General features: G+C 41.0%; 1 protein-coding gene across 1 annotated transcript in view; it reads right to left on the reverse strand.

The window, feature by feature from the left end:
* PRKAG2 (protein kinase AMP-activated non-catalytic subunit gamma 2) overlaps window positions 1-25,170 on the reverse strand; it is a 234,775-nt gene that overhangs the window by 137,560 nt on the left and 72,045 nt on the right. The window contains exons 2-3 of the mRNA XM_061997049.1: window positions 21,299-21,370; window positions 9,721-10,000 (exon numbers count right to left, since the gene is read on the reverse strand). Coding sequence (XP_061853033.1) covers window positions 9,721-10,000; window positions 21,299-21,370 — 352 coding nt within the window. The remainder of the gene's footprint in view (window positions 1-9,720; window positions 10,001-21,298; window positions 21,371-25,170) is intronic.

The following is a 25,170-nucleotide window of genomic DNA, read 5'->3' on the forward strand; positions in this document are numbered from 1 at the left end:
GGAGATGCACTTAGGGCTCACACAGCATAGGGTAGCACTGTCTGGTGGAGCCACCTGCACGCACTTGTCATCACAGTCCCGTGTCACATACCTACATGGGGCTTTCGAAGCTGTGCTTATAGTTTGGGCTCTGCAGCAGGAGATGATGCGAGAAGTAAACTACAAAGAAACCCTGTTGCAAAGTGTCACAGTTGCCTTGCAATTAATTGTGCTTATAGGAACCCTGAGGCCAGCTTCAAAACAATTTAACTAAGAAATTGAGGCATTTTGTTAGCTGATCGTCAAAGACTCCGAGTATTTGTTTCACTTATTGAGTACGTACAGATTAATATTTTCTATCTTTTCCTTTCCTAGGTCCTTTTCCTCCAGACAGCTTCCCAGTCACTCTGCCCCAGGCCTGTTGCATTGCCTGGGGCTGCTGAGGCCCAAGTACAGAAAGTTTATGGAGAAAGAAAATTATTTCTTTAAAAAAAAACCCCAAAAACGCAAATCAACAAATTCCCAAAGTATCAGTGCCCCACACTAGAACCTGCCATTCCTGGTGGGATCTTAGAGATCCCAAGCACAGGGACCTTTGTAAGCTCACAATTGGCTTTAGGATTGTCATTTGTCAGTCACCACTGCTGGTTTTATGATTATCACAAACCGGTTGGTACTTGGCATTTGGACCTTTCCAGCAATGCTCTGTAGATATGCTGCTTTACCCGTTTAACTGGATTACAAATTCTAACATCCAGAAAGTGGATCCAAGAGAAAGCAACCTAGGGACAATAACAGCTACAGATGCTTGCTAGTAGTGTACAGATGACTCTACAGACTCTAATTTGCCCTTCAGAAAAGTCTCTTTTGAGGATGCTACTGTCAAAATTATATTTGCTACAACATTTTTGCTTACCACAGCTTCGCACTGTATCCATCATGAATCCTCATCTTACTGCCCCATCCTTTGCACTTTGCTTTGTAGAGCATCCACAAATGCCCACTTAGCAGCACAAAGCATTTTATAAACTGGCTGGTACAGCATAGACAGGGGTTATGACCATTTTATAACCTCGCATCTTATGAATCCTTAACCAGTCTAAATTTTGAGAGCACAGGCAATCAGCTAACATGCATGTGTGTGCCTGTGAGTTATAAAATGCTTTTATAAGCCTGAATTGGGTCCTTTGCATTGTTCAGTTCTTCATTCAGTATATCCCACACTGTGCCTGGGAAGCTTGTCAGAAGTTTTGCTAGATTATCAAACCATCTGGAATAACAGTTAGTGGCTCCAATATATGTACTATCAAACAGATTTCTTTAAAGGTTATGATGGATGGGAGTCATTCATAGGTCAGTGTCCAAAAATTAGACCCAAGACTCATTTTCTGACCTGAGTAGAAGATCTTGCCTATTGTCTTTTTATTTTAAACTAAAAACATGACTTCCAGCCTCCTCCAGCTGACATATTTATTATTTTAAGCACAATAAACCCCAAATCAATTAACTCATTAGGCTAGTCAATCCTAAACCAATTAATTTTTTAAAGTGGCATCTTCTCCTTTACTTTGACAAAGACAAAATGTAAATAGAGAGCACCATGGAAAGACTTAGCTCCACAGATTCAGGAGCACAGGAATTAGACGAGTAATGTTAACGTAACATTGCAATTACACCATTTCCACAACCTTTTCACTTCTGTCAAACTGCTAGCACAAAAAGGCTTCTTGCTAGACTGCCTACTTCAGACTGATATTTATTTGACTTATTATGGTCATGGGGAAAAAAAATCCTAAACCGGGCACCATGCAAAGCTTTAAACGTGAAAGTTTACACCAGCTCAGCTGAGAGACAGTGCTGTCTGCCCATGCCTATTTCCCATACAAAGCCAGGTTCTTTCATCCCATATTTTTCCAGATCATAAAACTGATTGATTCAACATTTATCATGTTTATTTGGCACATTTTAAAGACATTTTCTAATGGCTTTTACTTAAGAAGCTGAGAACTCATGCTATCTTTAAAACTTGGATCTGGTAGCTTAAGTGATTAATAATACTTCAGATTGTAACCACAAATCAAAAGAGCAGGAATGTACAACCAATGCAATCATGACAAGCATTCACTAAGATTCAGGTAAAGCGATGTACTTAACATTAAATGTGGGAACAAACCTACTAAAATAAATAGGATTTCTCCAGTGCTTACAACAAAATACTTGCTAAGGATCAAATTCTGAAATGATTGTTCTATATGGAAAATAGACACATAAATATGTCTGAAAATCTGCTCCTACGTGTATGTCTGGATTTTTAACTACAGATAGTTTAAAACAAAACCAACCCACAACCACAAGAAAATCCCCCGCAACTTATTTCCAAATTATTTCCTGTGACAGACAGCTTGAGACTTCCAAATTCTCTCCATAGCTTAACTGTTGCTTACATTGCTGCCTGTGGAGGAACAAAGCCACCTGCACGTGAGCACTGCCCTGCAGACCTCTTTTATCCAACCACACAAAGAAGACCAGCAGTGAAGGGCCACCGGGGTTCATCAACCCTTCTTGGAAATGCTCAAACTGCAGTTTCTATTTCCCCTGCATGTCAGCAACAGGCTCTGAAAGAGTAAGTATAAAAATAAGGTCTTGACTATACATCACAAGTAATAATAACTTGGTTGTTATTTAAAAGTCTGATTGTTTATGGTATGTTCCATAGTTTAAACCCCAGAAAAGAGATCGAAAATGGGAGTAAGTCTGGTCTCAGGTTTGTCCCATACCCTATAGATCAAAGTTAGAGACTAAACAACTGCTGGTTTTTTTTTAATCATTGCATCTAAATCACTGTCAATTTGAAGAGAGTCTGAAAAATCCATCCTGCATGAAAAGTGTGGTGATGAATATAAAAGCATACTGCATGTACTCCACCTAGGCAGGTAACAGTGACAATGGGAAACTAAGGTGAAATGGGAAGGACATTAAATGATATCTCCAAATAAACTAAGAAGAATCACCATAGCCACATTTTAATCAGAAAAATCATGTGCTGCTGACAGCAGATGTTGGTAACTGGCAGAAGAAATGGTACTGAATGTGGCTGGTGTTTGGCCATGCAAAGCTGAGTGCAGCACCAGCTCAGCTGCAGCTGCGCTGACACATCTTGTCCACAAAAAGTCATTTTTCTAGTGTAGGTGAGACTGAACTGAACAGTGTGGGTCCACCTGTCTGGCTCTGCAGGCAATGCAAACTTGAAAAATTACGATTAGATGGTTTTTTGTACAGCAGTACTGGAAAGCACAGCAAAACAAATGGCTCTGCTCCTCTCCTAGGTTTTGTGGGATGAAGGTGGAAGAGCCTATGCCATCCTCCCAAGGTGAACAGAGCAATTCCGTCCTTCCACAACCTGCTCCCCTCATCCTGCACAGCAAGAGTAAACATAGAATCAAAGGAGACAGAAATCAAAGCTGCCCCACGGTCCTTTCCTCTGGCATCTCACAAGGATGTGAGAAGGCAGAGGAACTATGAAGACAGATGAAAAGCTGATGATCAAAGGGGCCTCAGCTATCTGGCCTCCCGATGCAGGTTATAATTCATGTTTCTTTGCAGCCGCAGTCCAAAGGCTGGAAGGGTCCAAGATGATGCGATGAATGTATCAATTTAGCAAATAAAAATCCAAATATACACTCCAGTAGCTGACATGAGGAGGGACATCCCATCACACAGCATCAAGTGTATGGGAAGGTATTCCTAAAGAGGAACAGTGGGAAATAGCTGGAGCAAACAATACATGAGATGTCTGCACCCAGCTGCCGACTCTCCACAACAGCCCATCTCAGGCACTTCACTGCAAGTGGTTACCTAAATGTCATGAATATGGAGGAAAATCTATGGGGGAAATGAATTTAAGTTTAAAGTTTGAAGAAAGTCTTCAGCACAGATCAGCCACAGTCTGGAAGTCTTCCAGTGAGTAGAGAATGTGGTAAGAAGAAACCCTGCAGGGTTTTTCCCGTTCCTTCCCTGAGGTACTGGAAATGAGAGCTACTTGCTCCATCTATGGGTATAAAACAGTACAGTCATAAGCTTTTCTTACAGACAGCATAATCTAACCACGAAATGTTCTTCAAGAAAATAGATTATTAGAATAAATGAAATATACGTCAACCTTTCTGTACTGCATCTTGCAGTCTACTGAAAAAAACACTACCTGGTCCTTTATGACTGGGGCACCAAGAGTACAAGAGTTAATAGTACTGAATTTCAGAAGGAGAAAAATTACTAAGAGAAAGCATAAAATGAAAATTTTGCATTTAAAAACATTTCCTTCCCCAAACATACTGCAAATTCACTGTGATTCCAATCTGATCAGCAGCTTCAAGGTGTTTGAAAGCTGCCTGATTTTTTATTCAAAGTTCTGTAAACAACTTTATTTCTGAGCTAAATTGATCTTTTAATCTTATCTACTGCAGCCCAAAGCTTTTGGTCAATGGAAGACTTTTAACTGATTTCCTTTGCTGCTAAAAGTGGCAGCAACATCAATGTGTCATGGGTATTGCTCTTACTTTAACTGATTGCTTTGGAAGGGGAAGCAGGCCTGGAAAACACCCCACTGTCCTACAAATGGGGTATTCAGTCCCACAGAAGTAGCTACATTTTAATGACCTGAATTTCATACAACCATCTACTTTAAATAAAACATTAAGGATACTTGATTTTAGCCTGCCTGTATGAGTAGCTTCTTAAATTCCATCCAACAAGGTAAAGCTCTTCTCATTTATTCATACTATGCATTGTCTTAGAAGAATAAGCTCATGCAAAAAATGTGGCATCTGAATTGTTTTCCCCCCGTGCAGGTCATCCTCCTGAGTTTACTTTGGATCACTTCAGTTTGCTTTACTGAGAATAAATGTGTGCCACTTCTTTCTCTTGGCATTATACCTGCTCACACAAATGCACTTCCATCACAGTCAAGGCTCAATAGTGACTCAGATTATCAGATCCCAAGTTGTTCCTCATGAGAGCAGCTCATGCAGATTTGAGCAAAACTAAGACAAACTGGGAAACAGTTCCACAACGCCAATTTTGACACCACTTTTCAGAGCACATAAAACTTCAACTTGCACCACCGCACTCATCCTTTGCTTCTTCCTGAAAAACAGCTAGGAAATCAGTTTCAGCTCTATAGAAGCCTCCTGCTAGCTACAGGTCACTCCAATTTACTCTTTTTTTTTTTTCATATCAAACTAAAATGTAATTACTCAATGTTCCATGGCAGCTCATGCGCCCACACTGATGGGTAAAACCCAGGTACTGAGCTCTACATCTCACAGGGCCAAGATTCCACTTGCAGAAGGCACCTGGCTTTGGGAGATGTGAGGTGGGCAGTGCTGGGTGGGATTGCATCTACCAAGCTTCATGGTGTGTGGGAACAGCATGAGCAAGTCATCTGCACCACCTCAAAGCCAAGCTTAATTCATCCCAAATCCTCAGTTTTCAAGTGTTGGTTTAACACAGAATCACAGAATCTCAAAAGTTGGAAGGGTCCTTGAAAGATCATCCAGTCCAATCCCCCTGCCAGAGCAGGACCACCTAAAGTAGGTCACACAGTAACTTGTCCAGGTGAGTTTTGCGTGTCTCCAGAGAAGGAGACTCCACAACCGATCTGGGCAGCCTGTTCCAGTGCTCCATCACCCTCACATTGAAAAAGTTTTTCCTTGTGTTTCTTTGGGACCTCTTATGTTCCAGCTCATACCCATTGCCCCTTGTCCTATCTTTGGACATCATTGAGAACAGCCTGGCACCCACCCTTTATGTATTTGTACACATTAATGAGGTCAGCCCTCAGTTAACAGTGCCATTGCAAAGACGTTGTTAGACAAAAGACAAAGGCAGAAAGAATTGCATTCCAAAGCACTTGTACAGAAATGCAGCACACAAAGTGCTGTCTTGGATTTTTTAGCAATGAACTTCCTGAGTTGAAAGAGCTGCACCAGTGGCCAAGAACACACCTCATCCAAAAAGGTCCCTGTAGAGCCTTTTCCAGAGGGGCCCACAGTGGATTTGTCACCTTCCCAAAGGTGGGACACTGGATGTGAGGTCCCAGCCATCAGTTCACTGTTCAGGTAAAAAACACCTAAAGTGGCTGGCAGCCAAGTACATGTTGTGGAAGGTATTTTGCCTTTCAAGACAAATCTTTTGTCAGATCAGAGCTGTGGGGTTATGACCAGATGCTGAACTGGGGTAACTGAAGGGAAAAGACACAAGATGAGCTATTGACTATTGCCAGGACAAGTGATACAATATTAAAAATGAGCAAACTCTTTAAACATTCAGCCTGCAGTGGAAAATGTTATAAGCCTCATGTCCACAAATCATTTTGTTTCAATATTGTCCTACCCTAACCGTTAATGACCTTCCTAAACTGCGTTCAAAAAGTAAAATAACTTAGTTGGGAAAAGAGCAATTAAATGGGAAAGAAAGCGTTGTGAATACCACACATAGCCTTTAAAGTGAAAACAAGCTAGGAAGAAGTTGCTTCCAAGAAAAACAAGGAATATGTGGAGTAACAGGTTAGTCTGTGTTTTGAACACTGCGTGGGAGGAGGAAGCGGAGGGAAGATAGGTATGTTATTTAAAACAAAGACTGCATATGCTTTCCCCACATACTGCTTCATGATGATAGGGTAAGGAGTGCAGTACATACTCATTTCAGACAAAGCAGTGGACAAAACCTCCTCAAGCCCCTCTGGGGCTTTTTTTCAAATTGTGGATCACCTGGATAAAATATAGATTTGCTATAAACCCAAAGGGAAGGCTCCAGTGCTGTTTCCCAGGAGAGCTGTGGCTGGGAAGGACCTCTGGAGGTCTCTGGTCCAAACCCTGCTCAAGGCAGGATTTCAGCTTTTGATTGGTGTGCTCAGAGCCTTGGCCAGCTGACCTACTAAAATCTGGAAGACCAGCAATTTCACTGCCCCTCTGGACCCTTTTTCCAATGCCACATCAACTCCACCAAGAAAGTTTTTCTTACACCTGTCTGGAGTTTTCCTCACTGCCTTCAGACCTTTTGCTGCACAACCCTAAATGCCCAGCACTGCCTTCTCCATAACTGCGTCAGGTAACGGAAGACAGCACAAAGGTCTTGTCCCTCTTCTTCTTCTTACCCCTACACCACGTGTCCCAGTCCCTGACCAACACAGTGGCCCTTTTGCTGGACCAAGATGTCTCCTGTACTGAGGAGTCCAGAACTGGACCCAGCACTGCAGATGTGTCTCACCAGTGCTGAGCAGAGAGGCAGGATGACTTCCTTTGACCTGTTGGTGATGCTCCTCCTAGTGCAGCACTGTTAATAGTTAACAGAAAATTAACACAGCTAATTTTCATTTTAATACTATTAAACAGCACCAGCTGTAAAGGCATTCAAGCATGGCAAGTCCATCTGATTTCAATGCACTCACAGCTTCGGAACTGATAAAAGCAACCTAAGTCTCATTCACTTTTAACATAGGTATCTCAAGCTGCTTGATAAATGGGATTTTAATCACATAGGCTGTGACAATATTGAGCAGTGAAGCACTTACACACCTTCAGAAACGTGAGGGCACATACTAGTTTAGCTTTTCAGCCCAGCATCTATGCAAAGGTCTGAGACATCTGGTTTGAGGAGTGTCTGAGAAGTCTGGTCACCCAGGAAATGCTGTTTAAGCCACTGAGATTTTGTTTGGCGTGGAATGTAACCAATGTGTTTTGTAATACATGGTGTTATTCTTTATTTGCAAAGTAGCAGAATGCAAAAGTTTTGCTTGTGAAAATCTACATAATACAAGAGAAACGCTAACCCAGACACTTCCTGAGGTCCTAAAAAGGTTAAGCAAAATGCAATACAAAAAATTAAATACAGTAAACCCCCTCTGCATGAGAGCTAAAAGACGTGAAAGCACATAGTAAGTAACGCTCTCCTGTGCAAAAAGCTCAGAATGGGGAGAATTATCAATTTAATGCTGATTTTAATCATCACATCATTTCCAAGAGGCCGTCCCTCATGCCTGAAAAACAAAAGACCACAAACACTCAAGCCCAGCACAATTCCTGCAATGCTCTCTGGAGCAGCAGGGTCACGGTATCTTCTGTTAGCGCAAAAACAGTGTGGCCCTGTTCCAAGCCTGTTCCTGCGACAGTGATGTGACCTTATCAAAAGTATTTTGCTGACTACTGGAAGATTCCATTATTTAACATTCTGATGTACTGAGGTAGGACTTAAACAGTGCTGTTTGCTTGCTTAAAAAGTCACAAGGTGGCTTTGCTAGGCAGTGCAGAGCATTGCTATTCATGCAGCAGGAAGCCCTTCCCTGCACACTCAAGCAATGGCATATTCCCTATGAAATATTTCAAGCTTTGGACCTAAATGGACTTTAATTATTGTGAAACTTGAAAAAGAAGGGAGGATAAAAAGCATTCTTGAACTTTAAGCAGAGGACAAATATCCCTGAATGGAAATGATACTTGGAGCCTTTCAGAAACACTGACTCTTGCTTTCAGTTTCCTAAAGGTGTTTTAGAGAGAGGCAAGGACTGGAAATGACAGGATCTTTCTATTAAGCCGCAGCAGAACTTCTGATAAGCATAACAAAAAATCCTACCTGGGTTTGTACAGCTGTATCCTTGTGCACAAAAGTCACTATGAAATTACCTGTTTTGATTAAAAGCAATGTTTTAAAGGGAAATTCTGATAAAGACAAACAAGAAGGTCACTGTAGTATATAAAAGTCACTGGAAGCTATCAATGCATTGCAGGAAACACATAGCCAAAGATAGGTATGCACACCACTGATTTTGTATCTATGTTGCCACAAGAGGTTTGCCAACAATTTATCACCGAGTTATTTCTTCTGTTCACAGAAGGAAAACTCACTGCAGCCTGACAAGCCAGCACCCTCAGTGGCAAGGTATCCCTCTCTTTCCCCTGTAATTCTGTTCCATTCCTACACCCACTAATCCCTTGACCAGACCACGTTTGGCTTGTAGGCTGGCACAGGGAATTCTTCTTCAGAAAGACAGTTTTAAAATCGAAACCTGGTGTAAACCCCAATCATTTCTGAGTCCTAATGGTGTGTTAGCTCACGGGCTGCTGCAGAGGTAAAACTTGTGCCTGGGATAAAGCAGCCAGGTGCTCTGAACTATGGAGGCCTATGATGCCTTTCATATTCTGGTAGAGGAGCCCAAGCACTCCCTTGATGATCATTTGATTGGAAACACACATAATTGACTTGTATCCAGTAAAGGTCTCTTTCTCCCTCCTACAACAGGGCAAAGAAATACCAATTTAAAAAACAGATTTTAAAAATGGAGGCTACAGAAGTGAGTCTCCCTTAGCTCCCCAGATGACATCCTTTCTGCACCCACCTCCATCACAAACCTGATGAACATCTCCAGCTGTTTTCAAGCCCTGGGGCTGATGTGTAACCAGGCTTCGTGAAACCACCCACAAAACTCCCAGTAATGTGGATGCAGGATTTCTAAGCAAAGCTTTGAAGCTTGATCTCCCTCCTCAGCCCTGTGCAGGTGTCCAGGGCCCTGCAGAGGTCATACCCTAATGGGCAGCATGTCAGAAACCCAAAACACACAGTCAGTGAAAGCGATAACAAACAATTAGCACATGCCTCATCTGCACTTACTTCACTACCGCAGGTAAAGAATGGGCCAAGCCCAGAGGTACCGTGTATCTTCCTGAAATAACATGAGCAATTTCTTACTTTTTCTTGATCTGGAGAAAAACTTGATGCCCCCAGGAGAGGTAGATGGGTTAGAATTGGGGGAGGACTCTTTGGAGGAGGACCTGAAGATCCCACTGAAGCTCATTCGGCGTGGGGAGCGTGGGGGAGACTCCTGGTAGGGGAAAGGGAACACTGTTTTGGGCGAGCCAGGGCTATGTTTGGATCTCACGGGGGCAGAAACAGGGCTGGAAGGTCGGTTCTGGAGCCCTTTTGAGAAAAAGCCTTTTGAAGGACTGCCAGCAGAGTAGCTCTCTTCTGCCTGAGAAGGAGAGAAAAAAGAAGAAAAAAGAAAAATTACCATTAATTCAGTTCAGCTTGGCTCATCAGGATCTCTGAATTCTTCTCAACATAATCAGCTCCTGTTTATTTGGGTGCTGGATTGGCCAGAGCTCACCTTCCCCAGCACCTGCCTCCACTGACATGCAGATATGTGTGTACCACCTTTCTGGGCTCCACGCTGTCCCTTGCTCTTAAAGATGCTTTCAGTTTCACAAAAAATGCCAACATGTGTGCACACATTTTATTATCATATATTCAGGATTTTCTTTACTGCTCTTATTTGCCACATATCCCTCTTCCTTCCCTGGACAAATGAAAGACAACTGGTGATAAATTTATTTAAGGCAACGAATGATCACCATTCAGGGAATACAGTCCTCCTTCCAAATTTAAGCATCCATCTACAGTACTTAAACCTCCACTGCACAATGCAAGACAGCACAAGACAAAAGTTCCCAGCTGCCTGACATGTCTCTATAACGCTGACCACAGCCACAACTGTGGGACTGCAACTCTAGTCCTAGAAATAGAGTAGCCATTTCAGAGTGACAACGTTCCTGCTAGTTACCTCTTCCCTGAGCTTGGGTACAATCTCTCTAACAGCTGTACCTCCTTGGGATCTGTGCTGGCTGAATATCTGTGCACAACACAGCACTACATTGTATAGGGTCACTCAGAGAGGGGGGACAAAAATACAGAAAAACACACAAACAAAAAGGAGCAAAGATTAAATTCTCCCCATATACAATTAACAGAAGCTGACCCAAACCTCTGTGCAACTTTCCTGTGCCTGGGCTACACGTAGACTTTATTTCCTCCTGGATGAACAAAATACTTCTGTGGGTATGAGGCTGCTTTTTTTGGCTGGGGGCATTTCCCATGAATGAAGGGCTCTGTTCCTGGCAAAAGGCAGCAGTAGGTTTCAGGTCTCCAGGGAATCCATAAGGAAAGGCCACAGCATATGTGCCCATGGGCATGGTATGCTGCTGTGTTTGAAGCCCTTTGCCTTTCGTCTCCTCTCTTCCCAACTACACAACACAAACCACGAGGTATGAAGCAGACAAGCAACTTCAACCTGTGAGGATGCCACCCAATGTGTGTCTGTTTCATTAGGTATGAGCATTGTAGGGAAAAATAGCACCTGTTGTTAGAATGATTTACATGGAAAAAGAGATGAAAGAAAGTCTCATATGTACATATGCCCTCATTCATGTCAGTGAAGGGTTTGTGTACATGAATCCATCTACAAATAGTCATCAGAGTTTAAAACACATTGGCAGTTAACTCCCTTTTCAAAATAATGTTTAGTCACAGCTCCAAAACACTTGTTGGAATATGTATGAACAGCACAATCGCCAAATAGGTGCTTCCTCCATTACACAGGATCCTACTTCTGTCTCCTGCATATGCACTTTGGACCACCTCCTCTTCCACTTGAGATAGGACAGAGCTGGAATGAGTTCTCCGCCATGGGAATTGCAGGAGGACCTGAAGAGAGTGTGGTCCTTCATTTGGGAAGTTTTCTAAACTAAAAGGCAAGTGGCATTTGGTCTGAAGGAAGGACATAAATAGGGTGAGTCACTAGGAGGGGCGTGGAGGGGAAGATGTGATGGCATGGCACAGCCATGGACAGACGATGAATTGTACACTGTGCTCTTCTCCACAGCACAGAGATGTCTGGCAGGTCACACAACTGCTTTCTGTACCTGCACACTTATTTTTGAAAGCATGGACAAAAACATATAAAAAATATACCTATGCTTTTGCAGAAGAATTAGAGGGTCAGTTATCCTCAAGGGGAAATTTTTAGAAACTGAAGTACTGGATACCAAACACTCTGACAGTATCCATCAGAGAAGGGGAAAAAAAAAGTATTTCAAGCTTAATGAAGCAGCCTGAGCCTCAGGTTTGACTCCCAGCTCTGTCAAGTATTCTATGTGCAATCCTGAAAACTCATTTCATATTACACTTCTATTCTCTCATGAGGACTGTATCTCCTTTAATCCCACTCTATGTCCTCTGGCCCACAGACCATCTTTTGGTGTGTATTTTATCAAGAATAATAAGACACAATCCCTCATCTGAGACCTGGAATAATAACTACACTGTAAGTTAATTAATAAACAAACAGTACTTCTGACATGGGTAAATAGTCCCAAAGTAATAGCTTTTGCAAAAAAAGCTCATTAACTTTACTAAAATATCATCGGTAAATCATCTGAGACTACTTACACACCGTTCTCTTTACAGCTGAACAGTTCAGAAAACAACCAAATAGCTCAACTGCAACTGGTTTTGTATTGCAATTTAAACAGGGCTGTTGCCCAATCTATTGCCTGAAAATGGGCAATGAGAATATTTTCAAGTTCATTTTAGTCATAATGCAAATCTGCCACTACTACTGTAATTTGGGACCGTTTCCAGGATGGTGATTTCATAGAATCACAGAATGTTAGGGGTTGGAAGGGACCTTTAGAGATCATCTAGTGCAACTCCCCTGCTCAAGCAGGTCTGCCTAGATTAGGTCACACAGGAACACACCCAAGTGGCTCTTGAAAATCCCCACAGAAAGGAGACTCCACACCCTCCCTGGGCAGCCTGTGCCAGGGCTCCCTCACCTCAACAGTAAAATAGTTTTTCCTTTTGTTTAAATGGAACTTTTTCTGTTACAGCTTCTTTCCATTACCCTTTGTCCTGTCACTAGATACAAAAGAAAAAAGAAATGCCCCAGTCTCCTGACACCCACCATTTAGATACTTGTAAATATTAATGAGATCCCTCCGCAATCTCTTCTTCTCCAGACTAAACAGCCCCAGTTCCTGCAGCCTTTCCTCATAAGGGAGATGCTCCAGTCCCCTGATCATCTTGGTGGCCTTGCACTGGATTCTTTCCAGCAGTTCCCTTTCCCTCGAGCTGGAGAGGCCAGAACTGGACACAGGACTCCAGATGAGGCCTCATCAGGGCAGAGCAGAGGAGGAGAAGAACCTCCCTTGACCTGCTGGCCACACTCTTCTTGATGCATCCCAGGATGCCATTGGCCTTGGCCACGAGGCCACATTGCTGGCTCATGGTTAGTTTATTATCAATCAGGACTCCCAGGTGTCTCTCTGCAGAGCTGTGTCTCCAGCAGGTCAATCCCCAGCCTGTACTGGTGCATGGGGTTGTTCCTCCCCAGATGCAGGACTCTGCACTTGTCCTTGTTGAACCTCATGAGGTTCCTCTCTGTCCAGCTCTCAAGCTGGCCAAGATCTCGCTATAATTTTTCCTAAAGTGACAAGCCATGACATTTGTAAAGCTAAGAGAAGGCCACCATTCTGCTGTCACCCTTAATATTTTACAGTATCTATTTTGCATGCCTGTTTGGCTAGAACAACACACTGATCTGATACATTTAAAGAAGACTACAGTGGCCTCACACACTAAAGAAATTCTAGAAGTTGTAAAATATCAAGCAATACTTTGTAAAAACAGTCAGCATTTCATGCACACATAAGTCAGACTTGAGAGCAAGTTGCCTCAGAAGCTATGGAATGTTTTTATTTATTGCAATCACAAGCGGTTGCTTTCTCTCTATCATGCCAGGCAGATAATTAGCTAATTGTCAGAGTACCAGGGGCATGATGCTAAATACACATATGCATGCTACTAAATGAAAGGAAATTACCACATTGAATTCTTTCCCAGCTGCTCCACATGTTAATTATACACAGGTTACACTCACCATCCAAGTGGATAAATACCTGTGATGCTGTTTTGGGAATTACAACAGGATTGCTTTCTCAGAATATTATTTGAGGCTAATAGATTGTGAGTTTCAAAAGATGATTAGGTGCTTCTATGAGTAAAATTAGCAGCAACAACAGTTATTACAGCGTATACAAAAGTCATAAGGCAATATCCATTTTTACGCTTCTGCTGGGAATGCAGAAGAATCTCTGCTGTGGAAGAGACCTCAACATCTTTTGCAGACTTGATGTGATGACTCCAGCAGTGGTACCAGAGGCAGGTAACACAGCTAGATGGATCATCAGCCTATTTTTCATGCTTTTTGGACTCATTTCCTGAAGCTATGACAGGCAAGTGAGCAGAAAACTCCCACATGTCCTTTGGAAAGATAACTAATGCCCCAGCTGAGCTGTTGCAGTAAAAAAATGTATTGCACCCTGGTTTTTCACATTAATAAGCCCTGTACATCAGTTTGTGTTGATCTAGGAAAAGCAGTAAAGTGGGAATGGGCAGAAATATGAAACACACCTAATAAATGCACATGGTAATATGGCTCATTTGACTTGTAGTGGGTAATTGGCCATTTGTAGATAAGGACTCCAAACACAGTGCAAGTGCAACACAAGTCAGTGCACAAATACAGTCCAATCAAATTGAAGACTGTTCATCTATTTTTAAAAAATAATTAATAAAACAACCAACCAGCATTCCCTGGTTTGCATTTGCCCCAAGCTGGGCAGCTCTGCAATATTTTAATGCAAAAAAATTCACCCTAAAAGCTCTCTCTGCCATTTCACCTGGATGAAGGAATCTTTCTCTCTTCCTACACATTTCTTCCTTTCTCCTAGCTACACATAGTAACGGCTCAGATCCACCCCATGATAAACCAGATGACCAATACCTTCATTTTCAACACAAAAACTCCTAGATGTCAAATCCCCAACTCAAACCACTACCAGTCCCAGACTACGCTATATCAGTAAATGAAACAGCTGGACAGAGGCAATTGTCCATACATCTTCCCTGCTCGCTGCTATCTGAGGGGGATTTAGTTTGTGCCATAAGCACTCCCCAGGTGCTGCCTGGGCTCAGAGAGAGCACAAGCCAGGGACAGCCCCAGGTTGCAAGTGGCCACCCTGCTCTTGGGGGTGCCAGAGCAGGGGCTCTGTAGCAGGCCTGTGCTCAAGCCCTTAATCTCTGGGCCAAGTGAACACTCTCTGATCTCTTTTGTTTTTTGCTCCCGTTAGCTTATGCCAAGTGACCAACTTTGTATCTTCTGTTGCTAAGAATTATTCATCTTCCTGTACAAGGTTCCTATGATGAAAAAAAACACCTCTCTTTGCATCATCACCAAATTTGTTAGTATGCTTCTATTTATTGTCTCAGCCTTTGCAGAAAGCTCAGTCCCATGACTGAGCTTAGAGAAACCCACCACTTTTGTGTCCCCACCAAAAAGAATTATTTCAATATCTGCTTGCCATCATCTCCTTCATCTTTTTTCTTATCTGACTTGCAATCCTCCATCTTGTTTTACAGGAAGGATGAAAATGGGCTACATTTAATCACTAACATATGACAATCCACAACACAATGTACAAGGAAGCCAAACTGTTCATACTTCACCATAAACTATTTTCTTGTTATCCATACAACATCCGAGTCCTGCCTTTCGCTCAGAGGCAGAAGTGTTCCTAATGTTGTTTTCTTTCCCATACCTTGTATTGATAATCTGGTCCCTTCGTTCTACCAGACAAAGTCCTCCCTAAGAAGCCATTTCTATTTACAACCTAGAATTTAAGGATCACTTAACTGCAGGGAAGAGAAGTGTCCTGCCAAAGCGATGGGCCCAGAAAAATGAACCATTTCTGCTGAGGAGATCCTGATGACACATAGCCAGAGGTTGTGTTGGAGATGGGGAAACCCAGAGACACTCCTTGCACAACACCTCTGCACAGTCATCTCCTCTGCTCGCCTGCCGGGTTGCTCCAGCACAGGCCCTGGCTTGGGCACGCAGCCTTCCCCACAGGATGCCCTCCCTGAAAAATCTTTGGCTCTGATTCAGTTTCTGGTGAATTTAGATTCATTCTTCTTAACAGGCTTATAAAATCATCGGTTTGGAATACAAATGGGCTCTCGTAATCAGTCTTTCAAAATGTTTCTGAATTTAAGTGAAAGTTAGATGCCTCTGAGCTCCATTCCTTTTTTTCTCCAACTCCAAATAGTTAGGACATTTATGGAGCATTAAAGTTCTGTTTGCTTTTACAACAGTGAGTTATTTGACCTTTATTTTGCCTCTTCACTTAAAAAATTTTTGAAAGGTAACAGAAGAAGGATCCCCTCCAACTATCCTTGACAAGGACAGTAAACACAATTAGAGATGATACACCAGATAGACGCCTGCACTTGTTTCCTGCCCTTCCACTGAATCTCAATTAAAAAGCCTTTGATAAGTTAATTGGATGATTCTCTCATTCTGCTGGAATAAAAGAGCTTACAGAAACACAGGAACTGGCTTCATTAGACTGAAAGGTAATGAAGGACTTACCCTCCCAGGCACCATGTGGTGACATTCACCACCACTAGTTTCCTTGATTCCGCATGAGCAGTAACAATTGAGATGACAATGTGTTTTATAGGATCAGAGATGTCACTTCCCAAAACTAAGGTACAATGACACTTTCCCAAATTAAAATACAATGGATGCAGCTGGCTGCTTTGGCAGGCTGTGAGAGCTCTGCATTGCTGTACTAACGGTCAGGGGAAGGTTTCCAGCAGTGAGCAGGGCTGCTCAAAGGCAGAAGGAGGCCTGAGGAAAGGTAAAGCAGGGCTGGCTCCCTGCCCACTTCCTAAACCTTGATTTTTTTTTTTTTTTTTTTAAAAGCAGTGGATGGAAAGGAGTCATGTCAAGGCTGCAGCCCCAACCAGGATACATCCCCCATACTCACTTCCCATAAAGAAATGGATAACTGAAAGACTGGGAAAAATAAATAAAAATGAGATGTATTATCCAATGAAGGGAGAGGAATAAAGCTTTCACAGTTTTTGCCTCTCTTCCTTGTTCCAGGAGTTACTTGTGCAGTTCCCATGAGTCACTGGACAAAAATACCTGACAATGCTGGGACCAGAAGCAGGACCAAGAGCTTCTTGAAGTCTTTCAATATTGGAGCCATTCCTTGACTGTTTTCTGATCCTAGTTCATCAGTGCTTTCCTGCATTGTTCACAGCAGAATTGTGAATCAGCACCAAATGTAGTCATAATAAAACCTCTACTTTTTCACCTTACTTCTTTATATGTACATCCAAAACCCAAACTAATCCTTTAACCACTGTGTCACATTCAGAATCCACATCAAGCTGATCACCTACAGCTATTCCCAAAATCTAACTAAGGTTTTATGAAATACTTCCCAAAAATGAAGTCTGCATTATTTGCTCTTAGGTGTAACTGATCACAATTTGGCCAAATTGAAATGGGCTGTTCATTTGCAAAATGGGTTTTAAGTGATTCAGGCCATTCTGCATTGGATAGTTTCCTGCTCAGTATTTACCACTCTCTTCCCCCTTGTTTTTGTATGAATTACAAATTGTATCAGTAATGAGTCTGTGATATAGTATAGCAACAGAATGTTTTGTCTGCCTAGAAACAAAACTTTCCACTGATGAATCTCAATTTATTTTATCAGGCAGGTTTTTGTTCATTCAATAGGCTCTGTATTTTTTCAGTACCATTCCAGTTTCTTAAACCAAAATGTCTTGTGCTACCTTTTTACACACATGCCACCAACACAATGACATTTTCCAAACAAATTTATAATTAATTTAAAGCTCCACATTTGTTGAATAAGAACTATTTACCACTAATTCCTATTTAAATGAGTCTATTATAATAGCATCATTAACTATCCAACATTAGAGATTTCATTGTTTTGCCTAAGACTAATGTTAGACTGACAAACATGTAAATTATCCTAATCGCAAACCTTGTAAATATTAACACAGTAATTGGGGTTTTTTTATAGTCTTTTGGAACTTCATCTCTGCTCCAAGATTTATTCAAAATCAGCACTAGTCAGAGAAAGCTCTGCCAATTCATTCAAGGGTGTTTTAGCAAGATTGTTTACATTTAATTTTCAAATGTCTAGCTTTAGCATCTTCTGCTTCAAATGCACTTAAGTCATTAATAGGTCAGTCACCATTGTCATCTGAGATACACATTTCACTAGCTTTTTCCCTATGTAAAGAATTTTTACTGCACGCTATTAAGCTTTCTTCTCTATTTTTATGACAATTGTATTATTTCTGTAAAGGAACAGACCAATATTATTCTTCAAACTTCTTTTCTTCTTCTTTCTTCCTCCTCAATATATCGTTTTCTATCTGTTTCCCCACAGACAATTTTCTTATTTTTATCATTTTCTTCTCTCTAATCATACACAATCCTAGGCTTTCACAGCTGAAAGTGATGGCTATTGGTTTCCTGTAATTTCTACACCTTTAACTTACATTTTAGATGGATAAACATTCAAGGTGTTAAGACTTCTAAAACTGATGGAGTCATTTGGGTGCAGAAGGGCACTCATCCTTTACTGCTGCCCTGCCACTCCATCCCAGAATGATGCTCTACATCACTCATGATTTTCTTGGCCCCTCTTCCACTGTCTTTTCCCAGATCAAGGTAATTCAGTAAACCTAATTGCTCCTCAGATCCCGGTAATCCTTGTCTATACCGCTGTATTTAACAATCCTCTAATGTCTCCCTGCAAGAAGGATTCAAGCCATTTCTGGGGAGTCATAGCTTTGAGTATGGGGGGCAATCAGCAATACCAGTTGTTTCAGATAAAGCTGCCAGCAGAAGAATTAAGGCATTTTGCCAGGCAGTAAGAAGGGCCAGCATTTCTGCCACAGCCACAAGAGCTACCTTTCTCCATCACACCACACTAAATACTTCTATGCAAAAATCTTGACAGTATTATATTCTCCATCTTACAAGGGAGCAAGGTGAAAATTATCCCTTTCCTCTCCCTGCCATCCATCAAAAAGAAAAGAAGAATGCATCATTTATAATGGTAGTCATGTTAACGAGAAGTGATTAAGGTTAAACTTCAGGAAATGTGTGTCACATTTCCACCACTGCCAAAAAGTTTTTATGTGAACCCAAAGAAATAATTCTGCACTGGAGATAGTTTCCAGCTGTGTAATGGGGGTTGCTGTCACAAGATAATGACTGAAAGACGCTTGCATGGCAAAGTGCTGAGAATCTCTGTGAAAAATGTTAATTTGGTTTCTAAAAGCCTTTCACAGAGAACAGGAGAATTAAATTCATGGGAGACTGCAAAGACAGGTTGTGAACTACTCTTCTCTACCTTGATCTACAGCCAAGGCAACAGTAAGTACAGGAAGAGAAACATCTGTGATGAATTGCTTATCTTCAACATGACAGGTGAATGGAAAAGCCATACTACTGATTAAATACTGATGAAACCACATCATAGTGTGGTTTCAAACCTGAACAAAAAAAAATGTCTCACTTGAAAGCGATGAGTAGCTTGGGAACTTCTTCATGTAGCACTAGTAGGGACTAGCAAACTTCTAGTTAAAAAGAAACAAATACCACAGTCTGATGCTACTCCTCATTCCCCAGCAGCATTCACCATCCTTCACATTGAGGAAAATTACATATAGGATAAGATGTGTGGCAATGAATTTTATTTGATGATCTATTTCCTATCAGAAGTTGGGCACCACCAGCTCACTTACTGACATTTTGTTGTATGCCTTGAGCACATCTTCAAGTATAATGGTAGAAAAAAAACTCTGGGCCTTATACATTCAATCAAAAATATCAATTAAAAATGCCATTTTCGATGTTAAGCCTCAATTACATGCTTGTTCCAAAGTTAACTGCACTTCTATTAGCAGAAATTGAACTCACTACAGGGAAAAAAACATTTGCTGAAGCTGCAAAAAGGGACAGCTACTGAAATGTTCTTCCAGTTCTTCCACAGAAAGCACTCATCGAAAGAGGGTCCCAAGACCAGTAAGAGTTCAAACAGAGGATTCATAAATGGTAAAGAGGAAGCTGTTAAACAATATCTCATAATGCTACGCAGGACTGAGATTAACTTTGGCATATATTATACTTCATGACTGAGATTCATGCAACTTCCTCACCTCTCTTTTGGAAAAGGAGATGATAAATAGAAAGATCAAGTTTTAAGCAGAAACCTCAGCCTTCTTCCAGCAAGATAACTCATTCCAAAAACATCACATTGTTCACTTTATGCAAACCAGCACCTTTTGGTAACACTGCATATTTTAGCTTCCCCGGCATTTACAGGAGTTCCTCTGTGTCACTGACTCCTATGTCAGCCTTAAAAGGTCCAATGTAGAAAAGAACAAGGTCAATGTTATAAATGTATTCGGTTACTGATGGATTGTAGAATTTTTTTAAACAACCGCCCTTTGCTGCGAGGTGCAAAGGAATAGAAACACGTGCTGTCAACAGAGCTAAGTTATTATTGTTCTAGATGCAGACTAGCTTCACTAAGTAGATATTTATTGTTTCAACCGCCTTGAACTGCAACTGCAGACTAATAAATGGCTTGTAGCAGATTTAATCTTCACAGAGGTTCATAGCCTTGTAAATACTGTGACAAGTCGAACTGATGTGCTGTATAGCTCTAGTTCGACTTTTGGGGTTATCTGCTGTTCAGAAGAGTATCTCTCTTCACTAAGCCCGTAACTCAGCTGGTAGGACGCTTATATTTAAGCAGGCCAGCTTGTACTTCAATGCTTTGTAAAAATGATGAGGCCAGGAACTGAAGATGACAGATCCCACCCACAATTTGTATTGCTTTGAAGACTGCGTAGGTGCTGTATAACCATCCCTAATGCCATCCATTGAAAATGTTTGCTTGATCATTTTCAAGCAAGCAAACTCTGTGAACGTGCTGGTTTAATTTAATGGCACACCATCAGAAAAAACAAATTATAGCAATGCCTCCAGAAGGATAAGTTTGAGTTAATCCCATCTCCAGGAGGAACCTTTCCACCTTGTTTACAGGAAAACACTACTGCTATGGTTTCAGCAAATGAAGGGAGCTCATTTTGCCAGTGCCAAAGACAGATAGATAATGACACTGAAAATTCAAAATCTCCATAGCCAGAGAACAATCATCAGGAGGCAATTCCAGGAAAACACGCTGGACAGCCACAGATACCTATTTAGGCACTCTAAATCTGGAGCAAATTTTGTTAGCTAACTATATTCCTGAGAATACAGTTATGCAATAACACTTCATTGAATTACAACAGTGTTACAGTGTTACAGACAACATCTCCAGTTATTTAAAGAAATACCAACAGAGATAAGCATCATTTACAGGTTACACTGCATATGCACTGTCATTGTAAGATCTGTCATGCCTTGGTGCATGACTTTCAACAGGTTAACGGTATGCCAGGAAAGAGTAAAACCCTGGGATTTTGTAAGCTGCATTTACCACCAAGGGACTGAATCCCTATAGAAGGTGAAGCTTTGGAAACATCCTACCTTGCGAGAAGCATTTTTGTCTGTGCTCTCCACATCACCGTCCAAGAAAGGCATGGCAAATGAGCTGAGATCCTGCAGGGACAGAGAAAAAAAAATTATGTCCCACATTAATGCCTTCTTTCCATCAGAGCACCCCATGACTGTAGCCCATGGTTTTATTTCTGAAGCACCCACTGTTTTACCCAAAGATATTACTGGTAAGCAATAACACAGGCTGTGATCATCCTCCATGGCTGCAAACAAAATAGGAGATGTGAGTATCAAGACAACAGGGAGCCCTTAGCAGTGCTTGCACTACATAACTATGAAAAAGCACCTACACAGCCAAAGTCTAAGTCCTGTGTTAAAACTTTGAAGGAAGGTACCAAAATCCCACTGAAAAAATCTGTAGGAAATTCCAGGTTAAATATAACCCCTTGATGAGCAAATGGTCTATCTTGTCTTTAGTGGGGTATATAATCTTAGTTTAAAGAGTATTTATGGCAATAAATAAAACCTGAATGAGAATATGTTGATGTTCTGAAAAATACATACCATTTATAACAAAGCAGAAAAAACAAATACTTTGTGCTTGGAGAAGAAAAAAACAATTCACTTGCACAAATGAGAAAGGAGCATCCAATTCTGCATGACTAAAGACAATAAAGTAGTAAGAGAAGCACACATATTCATCTTTAACTAAGAAATAGAAACTGCAATTAGACTCTACCTCCTGCCATCTGTTCTGTTTATGCTACTTTGTGTTCCAGTCACGGGGTTTTTAGAGCTCCTTTACACATACATAAGGAAATTATGTTAGTGTAGAGTTTAGCATCTGTTTGATCAGAAAAGTAGATAATGAGTAATTCTGCGACCAAAGGCATGGAGTTGCCTAATGCTGGATCCCAAATCTTGATTTAAATGTCAGGAATACCTCCCAGATGCAAGACATCATTCTTTCCATGTAATGATTCAGTGCTTCTCTACCACCACATCTGCATCTAATTTAAAATAGTTTAAAACATAAATAAATAGCAATTTCACATAAAACTAATTTGAGATTAAATAGAGCTTAATAAAAAATTAACACTGTACGGGAAGCCTGCAAGTCTTGCTCGCCTTCAGAATTCAGAGTAGCCACAGGTCTAATCACATCACATTGCATAACCATACTAAACCAACAATATGCTCAAAAGTGTGTATAACTCAGGCTGAATCCTTGTAAGTGTTTGAAAATATTCTGGTTACATAACGAACAACAAAATTAAGGAACAAAATATTGAATTACTGGAACTGAAGCACATGGGGAGTAATTCATGCCAAGTTGGAAAAGGCAACAAAAAAAAAAAAAAAGCAGCAGCCAGGCTTGGCCAAGCTGGCCCCAAATCATCAGGCCCCAAACCAAAGCATTCATGACACATTAGTGTTCTCCCAGCTCTGTGCACATTCAGTGGCATCTATAAAGGTTCAAACTACAAAGCATCAACCCAATTATATAACAACATGCTTTGACCTCTGTGTATCACATCACCTTCACTTGCAAATGAAGATGTAAGTAAATATCTCAAAACCAAAACAAAAGGCAATTAGGTTTAGCTTTTGACGTTACTGAGATCTGAGGAGGCTGAAGCAGGTACCACAGACCTTAAAGAAAAGCTTCAGTATTAATTTGCTTATTCTTACAATTAGTTAAGATCAAAATGACTTACACACTTGATACAAAAATTATCCAGCCATAAGTGGCATTTCTAAACACTGTCAATAAATAAACTACCATTATTATTTTTATTCCTACTTTATATGTTACTGCAGGACTTAAGTCCCGTGAAGAAGTTCAAGGGCCTAATGGAAAGTTACACAAAAACATTTCCCTATGTGTTTACTTTAATTTAGCCAAAGGATTTACCAACATTTTCCTTCACTCATCTTCCGCAGTGCAGAAGCTGGAGTCTGATGTGCACTAAATCATTTTCCATGGAATAAATCAAGCAAATAATCTTTAGAATTCCACATATTAGTGTCCCTATACTCCTACTTTTCTCCACAGGGAAAAAATCTCCTGTTTAGGAAGACTGGAAACTGAATGGAAGAAACTAGGTTTAAAGGGATATATAACTAGTAATTGGGATTGAAAAAGCTAGGAACAAAACCATAATATCTTTTTTTGAGCAGAAAACTTCAAAAGCAGAAGGGATTAGGTAGGTAGAATTGTTTTCTAGGAGCTAAAATTCAGTTTCCAATTACAAATCTAAGCTTAAAACCACATATATACTAAATTCTAAGGTCTAAACCCATGGAACCTGGCTAAAGACTCTGTTGTAATGTGTAACTCTCAGATATCATAAAAGTATGCTAACTTCACCCATTTTTACATGCAGAACAGGAGATCCCTACTGGTAAGCAGAAATATAACTCTCTGGAGAGCATAAGACCTTTCTTTGTTAATACGGTGCTGGAGAACATTTCAAACATCATAATAATTGTACTTTCAGCCCTGTGATAAAGTCTGTGATAATCGTAGCTGCCACTTAACAATTTTTTTTCACCTTTCATTTGTTTGTGGGATTCTATATGCAAAGGCATTGATTTACAGAAACAGAAAATACCTAGATCAACTGCAAATACTGCTCTCTCAATTCCAACCTGCAGGTTAAGCAGAGAAATATGAGATGCTTGTTTTCTCTTTGCATGTATCTCTGCAATAAACAGACTAGGTATCTATTTCTTTCCTGTGCAGCGTATTTCTTTCAGCAGTACACGTGACAACGCAGTTGATGATACACTAACTCTAAAAAAATGAAATGAATACTGCTCCGAAAGTGTTGCAAAATAACATAGTACTTCTTGTCAGCCCAATGGTGCAGCCCCAGCTCCTGTCACATGGCTGACTGTTCTGATCTCATGCCAAGAGATACACATTGAAGGCTTGCTCTGCCATTAACCTGGGATTGAAACCATTCTTAGATGGCTTTCTTGCTCTGCTTTACTGCACTTGGAATAAATGCCCTGAAAAATCACATGGTTCTGGAGAGAAACTTTTTAAACTTCTGCCAAAGGTGTAGAGTGACATCTTGGTATGAGGAAGAGTTGTCCTCATTTGAGATTGCAGAGCACTGACTGAAAAAGGAATGACATTGCTCTCTCTGTCCACCAGTCCTGTGTTGTATCCTCAGACAGACAACTCCTGGAGAGACCACAGTCTATGATTATCCCTGTAAAGAACACAGGCAGCCCAAGACTGCAGCTCCTAGTGCTGCTAACCTGGAACTGAGAACATGTAAAGTCTGTTTTCCAAATTTTTCTTAGCTTTCCTGTCACGCTCTTCTTCCTCAGTCAGTCTTTCACATCACTCAGTATCATCTGACAGCCAGACATCATTCCTGCCTTCCCAATTAGAAAAAAATGACCTCTTGAGCAGTTTAGATTTACTTTACAGCCACAAAATCACTTCAAGATTTATTACGTTCTCAATCCACTTTTATTTACAAGAGGTTGCCATAGCAGCTCCTGTTATATTTGCTGAAGAATACAGCCCCAGAGACATCAAAGCCTTCTCTCGAGGACAGCAGATCTGTGACATAGCAGAGCCATGGCTCAGTGCTCCTGCCACCAGCCCAGCTCCCTCCTGGGCAGGGCAATCTCCCACAGCATCTACTCAACAGGTGATTTTCCAGAGCTTTTCTTATTGACAGCACAGGCAGTTTACAGATGTAAAAAAAGTAACTAAATTGACTTTGTTAATAACAGGCTTGTCTGCTGCTTTTGTTTTTGCAGGGTACAAGCCAGTGTAATTTTATCTGCAAATGTGCTTACCTTCTCTACCACTTCTTTCCCTAGTTGCAATGGGGAGAAAGTAGATATCTGGAAGGTTCCTCACACTTGTTTCTCCTCCA

This window comes from Colius striatus, chromosome 5, assembly GCF_028858725.1.
Source record: "Colius striatus isolate bColStr4 chromosome 5, bColStr4.1.hap1, whole genome shotgun sequence".
Classification (NCBI taxonomy): domain Eukaryota; kingdom Metazoa; phylum Chordata; class Aves; order Coliiformes; family Coliidae; genus Colius; species Colius striatus.